The 10318-nt window shown below is 34.5% G+C and overlaps 1 protein-coding gene across 1 annotated transcript; it reads left to right on the top strand.

Annotated features, from left to right (window-relative positions):
* The first annotated feature begins 7964 nt into the window (after positions 1 to 7964).
* Positions 7965 to 8918, top strand: LOC101094818 (olfactory receptor 2T27). The gene has a single exon (XM_003980546.3). It carries the CDS (start codon positions 7965 to 7967, stop codon positions 8916 to 8918), a length of 954 nt encoding a protein of 317 aa, XP_003980595.2.
* The last annotated feature ends 1400 nt before the right edge of the window (positions 8919 to 10318 follow it).

Here is a 10318-nt window from a genome sequence, read left to right as displayed (position 1 = left end):
AAAAAACAAAAACAAAAACAAAAACAACTTGCATTTTTAGTATTTATTTTCTAAAATCAATTTTTTTTCGGGGCGCCTGGGTGGCTCAGTCGGTTGAGCGGCCAGCTTCGGCTCAGGTCACGATTTCGCGGTCCGTGAGTTTGAGCCCAGCCTCGGGCTCTGTGCTGACAGCTCAGAGCCTGGAGCCTGTTTTGGATTCTGTGTCTCTCTCTCTCTGACCCTCCACCATTCATGCTCTGTCTCTCTCTGTCTCAAAAATAAATAAACGTTAAAAAAAATTTTTTTAAATAAAATCAATTTTTTTTTCTGGGAAGCTCAGGCTAAGGCATGTAATTTGTGGAAATAATTTAATAGCAATTATCAAAATTGTACCTCAATCCCTAAGAAGAAAAACTGAAAGAAACATTTTAAAGTATCAAAATAATAATTTAAAAAAATCCTCAGCCAGCCATAATAGAAGAATTGAATTCTTTTTCTCTTCTTTCTATTGAAAATAAAATTGTCTTATAAAGTGAAGTCACAGAATATGAAGCTGAAAATTGTTGGGAAAAATGATTAAAGTGGTGTGTCAAGCAGTTAAATGATATCAAGTTTATGTTAGTGTTTTCTGGAGTTCTTTGGGTATTTGTTAGATTTTAAAATGTGTAATTTGGAATTATTTGTTTTCTCACCTGAATAAAATATTTGTATATCGTTATGTAACAAAGATTATTAAACTTTCTTAAGGAGACTCCCCAAATTACATAAATTTTAGGGAGAGAAAAGTTAAAATTCAACCTTCATTTATGCACATAACATGGAGAGGTAAATGTGAGTTGAATGATAAAGAAACAAGAGGGAGATAGCAACACAGCAAAGTCCTATGACCTAGGAATTTTTCCCCCAAGAGTAGAGAGTGAGCACTTGTCAGAATATAGGAAAATAGAGAGAGAATGATCTCATTGTTATTTAGTTAACTCAAAAATTTCTTTGTTGTTGTTTCTCCACACATTTTAAATGTTTTTCAATGCGGAAAATTTTGTTATAACTTCTTACAGCTCGTTACAACTTATAAGAAACACAGAACCATTACATACCCCTTAGTGACAGTGTGAACCTAAGATTTATACTACAATAATTCCTTAGGAAGGTTTTTCTTAAACCCTTGAAAGGAGAAAAACATAAGGTTAAGAAATGTTAAACAGGAAAGAAACTTTGAAAATAATTCCATGAAAAAGTGAAATATTCATAACAATAATTAATTTTAGTGTATTGTCTCACAGCCTGATTTATATGGGGACAGCTTATTATTGTAATTCTTTGTAAATTGAAAGGTTAGATTTTCATGAATTAAAAAAAGGTGAAAGGGCTTATCGCATCTATATTAACTGTATAATTATAGGCTAGGGACAAAGTGCCACAGGGACTGATATTCTGATGTCAATTATTCTTCCAAATGAGAGTATTGGTCTACACTGGTGATTCAAGCTCTTATTTAAGTTGCATGATCTCTTTGTTTTTAGCAACCTACATAATGCACCTGGTGCCAACTTTCCTTACACCATCTTCATTGAGCATTTAAGGACCCAGGCTGATCCATCTCTAGGTCATTAATCTATTTACCCATTCGTTCCTATTTTAAAGCCTCTCACACTGGTTAGAGACCAACATTTATCTTTATGCCAACAAAATGTAATTCCATGTTCAAGTCACAGAAATATTTAATATTGCCTTCACTTCTTTGTCTCTTCTGTCCTCTTTGCTTTGCTTTCCTTCATAATACAAGCTCCCAGTTTGAAAGATCTGATTCATGCCTCTTAGTTATTCACACTTGACAGAAACAATAACAATGACAACAACAACAAAAAGAAGCTGAGAAATTCCATTTGTTACTTTAGTTCTGTGAGATTTTTCTCTGGATAGTAGGTATTTGACCTTCAGTTTAGACTATCTGATTTAATGGAGCCTACTGTCAGGTAAGTAACTTTGCGGACTTTCTTTCTTATCAATCAATCCTGGGATGTTTGAAATATTTGATTCTAGACTTAGTTACTGGAGAGCTAGTTCAAACAAGGGATATATTAAGGAATACTGAAGTTGATAAGTCAGAATTCTAATTATAGGTATCATGGATCAGTGTTACTCATGCAAATTTTATAACCTTTGATTTAATTTCTTCTCTTAGCTGATATGATAGATTCAATTTCCTATTATGTATTTCAGAATGTAGGTGGTTTTTCTGCCCAGAAAAAAATCTCCACAGACTTATTTCAATGTAAATATTCACAAAGTTTTCGCTGTTGGAAAGGTATATCTATTTATGTAATTTTGAAGTGTTTATAGAGACACAAATTGATCTAATTTGTTTATAGTATTCCATCTCTTCATGTAATTCATGAATTTCTTTAAAGCCAGGAAGATCCTACCTATCCTGCTCTAAGAAACTGCTTCAACACACTTATTTATTTTATACTTAGAAATTAGAAGGCAGATAATATAAGTGGTTTATCAGATATACAGAAACTCGTAAATGATGAAGATACAATGTAAAAACCGGTTTCTGATTCCAAATATTGTTTAATATTCAAAGAATTAAATCCTAAATGCTAAGGAAAATAGGTTTCAATGGTGGAAATAGGGAAAGTCTTCAGTGTAATTGTTCTTGAGATTTAGCTGAGACAATTATCACGCCTTTGGTCTGTTTTTAGAATGAAGGCTGAAACTTTGTTTTTGTCATTTTTTTTACCCTTTTAAATAAAGATTCTCCAAATTATTCTACTTAATTTTTTAAGTTTTGTATTTAATTCCAGTTAATTAACATACAGTGTAATATTAGTTTCAGGTGTACAATTTAGTTATTCCACACATATACAATACCGGGTGCTCATCACAAGTGCACTCCTTATCCCTATTACTTATTTAGAAAACGTTTTTATTCCAAAATTTAAATTGAAGCTTTATAATAAAATCTTATGGGAATAAACATAATGGACTAGATTATATATATAGGATTAAATGACTTAAATGTAGGGTCATCTTTTCTCCCTGTTTGTCCAGGTTCTTTGCTATTTATTCCAGTTATACTCATGTCCTGTATGGCTTATCCTTTTATCACCCTCAAACATCTGAATTAGGTGGTCAGTGAGCATTGTGCCAATCTTGACACAGAGAAGTGTTTGACAGCAGAGTAACAAAATAAAAAAGACAAGGAAAAAAATCTGGCTACTTACTATTGGATCTGTTATTCTTGTGTAGAATAGATATGGAAAGCAAACACTAGGTAAGATTCAAAAATTTAATTATCACTGCTATTACAGTTTTTCTTGGGACTTACCTAAGACCTTTATAATGAAAAAAATGCTAATTTGTGGAAAATCACCAAAATAGAAAATAGAAAAGGGCAAGGATCATGACAACGAAATCCAAAAATTAGTTCTAGAAATATATATATAGCTCAAATTTCCTAGCATTCGAACACTAGCATTTTAGAACACTAAAAGAGTGTTCTTTATCATCACTAGTCACTAACTTTGTATATCCTAGTGGTGATGGACTTCAAAAACCATCTTATAAGCCATCTCCCATGGTCTATCCCATGAAATTATGCCACAGGAGTATACATTGTAAGCAAACTTAGAAGCAATATAAATGTCAACCAATTGAGGAATAAGTAAATGCATGTTACATCATTCAACTATAATGAGATTCTGTATAAAGACTATACATTTACATAGAAAAGGGATACTTAATAGCATTTAACATTATTACATATATAACAAAATTGAATGTTATCTAAGTATAAAAATATGCATAGACATATAAATAATCATTATTTGGGGACATGGAGGGTTCCAGTTGACTTCTTTTCATTTTCTTATTTTCCCAATACTCGTTAATGTTGTTTTACTGCTTTATAATTTTTTTTTTTTAATTCAGGTCACGAGTCAGCACTGACAGAATGAGAGGGAGGTGCTTTTAAGATCTGGAGAGTTACGGATTTGCTAAAATCTTTTCCCTTTGTGCAGAATGCTGGAGAGTTCTCTAGGGCCTCATTAGTGAGTTTCAGCACCAGGAATATTCATGGTCAGGGCTGGGGACACCTGTGCCCTGAAGGGGAGATTTTGGGGCCCATTGGTCTCTCATGGCCTCTAATGTTCCCCTTGGACCAACACTAGTCACTATGTTTGGTCTATATTAGCCATCTACTAACCTCTGAATTTATAGTGAAATAATGAGCAGAGCCCTCTAAGGAGCTTGTTCTTATTGAACTTCTGATGAGCAGGGCTGAGTGAGCCTCTCTCTCTCTCTCTCTCTCTCTCTCTCTCTCTCTCTCCATCTTGTGGATTTCCTCTAAGTGTTTGCTTTTAATTTCCCCAGTGTTTTAACACAGTGGAGGAAAAAGAAAGACAGAAACAGAACAAGGACCCACATTAGGAAACAGCTGGTGAAAGTCTTGATGTAAAGCTAACAATATTTCAAGAATGAGAAAGCAAAAAATCTGTAAGGACATAATGTGGATCTCATTAATAAATAACTGGCTGAGAATTTACTTTTCATAGTTACAGATCTATCTGTTGTGACTTAGTTCTGGTGAAATATACAGAGGGGCCCGATATGAAGTTCTCATGAACCAGCCACTTGACTTCGGGTTCCATTGTCCTCTTCTCACTATGTCCTTCTCTTTTCATGCTTTCAGTTATACACCAGGCCAGGAGAAGACAAAACCCTAAAGGTTTTAATCAAAATCATTCTTAAAATGCACCTATAGTCATATATATTGCTTCACTTCTAGTGTCCTTGAAGGCAGGGGCCATGTCCTATACATTCTTTTAGGTCTTTTCAGAAATTAAAACTTTGGCTCACACAGTGTGACTCAGGAAATATTTTTGGAATGAATAAATTGATCTCTAATAAGCTTATTGAAAAACATCAAAGAGCAATTATTCTGCTACTGGTTAACTAGAGTCTTGTGTTCCTGATAATGTCTCTTAACCTCAAGTCTAATTATTTTTCATCAGTAAAATATATAAAGCAGTAAAATATATAAAGCATATAATATGCTTTATATATTTTATATATTTATTTATATAAATATATATATTATATAATATATATATTTTATGTAAATTATATATATTTATATAAATATACATTTTTTATATAAAATATATATATAATGTAAATTCAAGTTAGTTAACATACTGTGTAATATTAGTTTCAGGTGTAGAATACAGTGATTCAACACTTCCATACATCACCCTGTGCTCAATACAAGTGCACTCCTTAATCCCCATCACCTATTATACCCTACTGCACACACCTCCCCTCTAGTAACCATAAATTTTTTTTCTATAATTAAGAGTCTGTTCATTTATTTGTCCCTCTCCCTCTCTCTCTCTCTCTCTCTCTCTCTCTCTCTCTGAATATCTCTTTCTCTTTTTTTCCTCTGCTCATTTGTTTTGTTTCTTAAATTCCACATGTGAATGAAAATATATGGTATTTATCTTTCTCTGACTGACTTATTTCACTTAGTGTAATAGTCTCTAGCACAGAGGTAATTTTAATTTTTCTTTTTTTAATGTTTTATTTATTTTTGAGAGGAGACCATGAGCAGGGGAAGGGAAGAGAGAGACAGGGACAGAAGATATGAAGTAGGATCCATACTGACAGCCACAAGACCATGGTGGGTTCAAACCCATGGACCCTGAGATCATGACCTGAACCGAAGTCCACTGCTCACCCAACTGAGTCACCAGGCATTCTGGTAATTTTAAACCTTCTATTAGCCACATCAAAAATGTAAAAAGAAATGGGTGAAATAAATTTAGTCTAAGTTAGAGGCACTTGAGTGGCTCAGTCGATTTAACGTCATGGTCATGACCTCATGGTTTGTGGGTTTGAGCCCCGTGTCAGGCTCTGTGCTTACAGCCCAGAGCCTGGAGGCTGCTTCAAATTCTGTGCCTCCCTCTCTCTCTGCCTCTCCCACCCCTTGTTGTCTGTCTCTCAAAAATAAATAAATTTTTAAAAATTAAAAAAAATTATTCTACATTGTTTAAGTAAATACATCTAAAATATTATCTTTTCTGCACATAATCAATATAAAAATGTTAATGAGATATTTGCATATCTTTTTTTCCCATATAAGTCTAAAATTCTTTTTTTTAATTTTTTTGAACGTTTATTTATTTTTGAGACAGAGACAGAGCATGAACGGGGGAGGGGCAGAGAGAATGGGAGACACAGAATCGGAAGCAGCCTCCAGGCTCTGAGCCATCAGCCCAGAGCCAGACGCGGGGCTTGAACTCACAGACCGTGAGAGCATGACCTGAGCTGAAGTCGGACGCTTAACCGACTGAGCCACCCAGGCGCCCCATAAGTCTAAAATTCTTAATGTAATTTGTGCTTTCAGCACATATCCATTCAGAACACCCATGTTTAAGGTCCTCAATAGCCTCATGCGGCTTGTGACTACTACATTGGACAGGGAAATTCTATATGTTGCTGATAGAAACTGTCCCAACAACCTACCTGTTCATAAGTGTGATGAACTATTGTTTAACTGAAATATATATATAAAATTAAACTTCAGGTTTAAGCAGAAAAGTCCCTTTTTTGGGAGACAATGATCTCTAGTATTATTTAAAAGATTTACAGTTTTCTTATTACTTTTTCTATTAAAAAAGTCACCCTGTGGTTATTGCTCTCATCTCACTAATCATGTTAAAGAGTTATAGAATATTAATCAGTAGCTTTATACTAAAAGAAGTAAAATGATCACCACTTGACCTTAAACAATTTCCCCTTGATTTTCTTCTTTCTAATAATTCTTAGATTGTTTCTCAGAACTGAGAGGTCTTGTTTTTTTTTTATTCATCATACAATCATTATTTGTAAATATCCAAGACCTAATAAATATCAGCTAACATCCTAAATTTATAATGTACAGATGTGTCAAGACTAGTATAAATTAGTGTTTATAAGTATAATGCTAAGGGAAATAAGTCAGTCAGAGGATTACAAATATCATATGGTTTCACTCATATGTGGAATTTAAGAAAGCAAATGATTCAAAAGGAAAAAAAAAGGTAGAGGGAGGGTCAAATAAAGTAACAGACTCTTAATTATGGAGAAGAATCTTGATGATCACCAGAGTGCAAGTTGGTGGAGTAATGACTGAAATAAGTGATGTGGATTCAGGAGTGCACTTGTGATGATCAACAAGTGATATATAGAATTGTTGAATTATTATATTGTACACCTGAAAGTAATATAACACTGTATGTTCACTATATTGAAATTATAATAAAAAATAGTGCAAATTAGGTAAAAGGTCAACGTGGTTATCCTTTCATAAGCAAAATATGTTCTCTTGATGAATGGCTTTCAGAGTAAATTTTGATTGTAAGATCTAGAGCCTGATGTAGAGACAGAAATATAAAGTGGGGATTTTGTCCCTTCTTTACCCAACACTCCTATCTCTATTCAATCAGACAAGTTCAAATATTTCTCTTTTATGTGTATCTTTCCTTATGTAAAATTATGTTTGAGCAAAAATAAACACAAAGTAAATGAATAAATAAATAAATACGTATTTTTAAGTAAAAGGACATAAAATTGTCTCACTATGACGTCTAACTTTAAAAGTAATACCAAATCAAGTATATCATCCTTGAGTGAGTGATTATATGGTGCTGCATATATAAATCTTCTGAGGTTCTTCTTCCAGGAAGTTGGAATTTTTGAGCTTTATGCATAGGGTGGATCATCCTTAGGGCCCAAAGTTAAAAATACATTTCTCAAAGAAACATATCAGAATCAATCCCAGGAATTATTAGAAAAGGGAGAGAATTACACACTGAGATTGATTGATTTGTCTTGATTTTGTCCATGACTGCATTATAATATTTTAAACAAACTAAATATTTATCTTTTGTGCCCAACTTTACCTATCATATTCATGTCTTTTTAGTGTAACCTACAGAACTATGGAGTGGGGCAATTATTCCATGTATGGCGACTTTCTTCTCCTGGGCTTGTTCAGTGACAATGATTTTCCCTGGCTTCTCTTTGCCCTCATCCTCTTCATTTTTGTCATCTCCATAGCCAGCAACACCATCATGATCATTCTGATCCACATAGACTCCCGCCTCCACACCCCCATGTACTACTTGCTCAGTCAACTCTCCCTCATGGACATCTTGTACATTTCCACCATTGTGCCAAAAATGCTGGTTGACCAGATCTTGGGCCAGAGGGCCATATCCTTTGCAGGATGCACTGCCCAGCACTTCCTTTACCTGACATTGGCAGGGGCTGAGTTTTTTCTCCTAGGACTCATGTCTTATGACCCCTATGTAGCCATCTGTAACCCTTTGCGCTATCCTGTCCTCATGAGCCGAAAGGTCTGCATGTTGATTGTACTGGCAGCCTGGCTGGGAGGGTCCATAGATGGCTTCCTGCTTACCCCAGTCACCATGCAGTTCCCGTTCTGTGCCTCTCGAGAAATCAACCACTTCTTCTGTGAGGTTCCTGCCCTTCTGAAGCTCTCCTGTACTGACACATCAACTTACGAGACAGCCATGTATGTCTGCTGCATCATGATGCTCCTCATCCCTTTCTCTGTCATCTCAGCCTCTTATACAAGGATTCTCATCACTGTTTATAGAATGAGTGAAGCAGAGGGGAGACGAAAGGCAGTGGCCACTTGCTCCTCACACATGGTGGTTGTCAGCCTTTTCTATGGGGCTGCCATGTACACCTATGTGCTGCCTCACTCTTACCATACCCCTGACAAGGACAAGGCTGTGTCTGCCTTCTACACTATCCTCACTCCCTTGCTCAACCCACTCATCTATAGCCTCAGGAACAAGGATGTTACAGGGGCTCTACAGAAAGCTCTGGGCAAGTGTTTGTCATCAGGAAGTGTATCCACGTTCTAAAGAAATTGCATTTGCTTCTAGATATTTGAAAAAAATATATGTACAAAACTTTATCATTATCTTAGGATTTACATATTCTCTGCCTGCAAACTTAACAAAGACATTCACGTGCCAGCAAGCAATGGTGGGTTATTCTTAGGATTTAAAAAGTTGACTCTGGGATTTTGAGAACTTGGCTTTTTTTTTAAAAGTATAGGTTTCTGAACATGGATGGTTTTGGATGTGTGGCAATAAAGTAGGAGTCACCTGTTTGTTTTCCATAAAGTATGCATGCCACTGGAAACCATGCAGTTGTCCATTTCTTGCAATGGTCAGTCATGGCAAAAGAAATGCTCATCTTCAGCTATTCCTCTGACTTCTTACCACAGTCTCTTAGAAACTTTACAAATTGACTACTTCAAAGAAATCAACTTGCCAAATATTTTGATTGTATTTCAAATGTTATTTCAATCTCTACAAGTGATTTTTTTGTATTCTATCTTTAATTCAATCAAGCCAATATTGGCATCATTATTTGTTAAAAAAAAATGGTTTGACTCCATGTAACTAATTTTCTCAACTAAATCTCATCAAAATGGTCTGTAGACACAACAGTACACGTCAATTTTTGTAAGAGGCCAGAAACGGTTTTTTTTGCCTTAAAGTTTTACTAAAAATGGGCACCAGGGTATCTCAGTCAAATGTCCAACTCTTGGTTTCAGCTCAGATCATGATCTCATGGGTTCATGAGATTAAGCCCCGTGTCAGGCTCTGTACTGACAGTGCAGAGCCTGTTTGAGATTCTCTCTCTCCCTCTGCCCCTCTCTGCTCATGCTCTAAATAAATGAATGAATGAATGAATAAATAAATAAATAAATACTTAAAAAAACATAAAGGTTTTACTAAAATCATTCCAGAACAATGAATTCAATGTTTAGAAAGTTTGGTGTTGATGCATTGTTAAACATGGATGGCTCCTACGTTTTCTATCCTTCCTTATCCCAAATTCTTAATGATACCATTTAAAAGGAACAACCAGGGCACTTTGAAATGCATCTTTTTCACTGTACTTAACTTGTCTGATGGCCTAACATATTTTATTTTTAACAATTATTATGCAAAAGAACAGGATTCTTTTGAGAGTTAAAGGTTGATTTCTTCTTTTGGAAATGAATATACTTATTATCCAATTATTGATACTTTTTGTATTTTTTATAATATTTTAATATAGCTTAATATATTTAATTATTTTAATAATTGTATGTTAACCAGTATTCTTCTGAGGTAGAGAAAGTTATTTTTATCTCTTCTCTTTTTCATGCTTGACAAAACTTATTCTATTTTAAATCCTCTGTCTTTCCAACTTCCTGCTTTCATATCTTAGTTTACTTATCTTATATTTCATTATTCATGGATAAAAT

This window comes from Felis catus, chromosome A1 (genome assembly GCF_018350175.1).
Source record: "Felis catus isolate Fca126 chromosome A1, F.catus_Fca126_mat1.0, whole genome shotgun sequence".
Lineage (NCBI taxonomy): Eukaryota > Metazoa > Chordata > Mammalia > Carnivora > Felidae > Felis > Felis catus.
The sequence above is the reverse complement of the archived record's forward strand: the minus strand, read 5'-3'. Positions and strand labels throughout refer to the sequence as shown.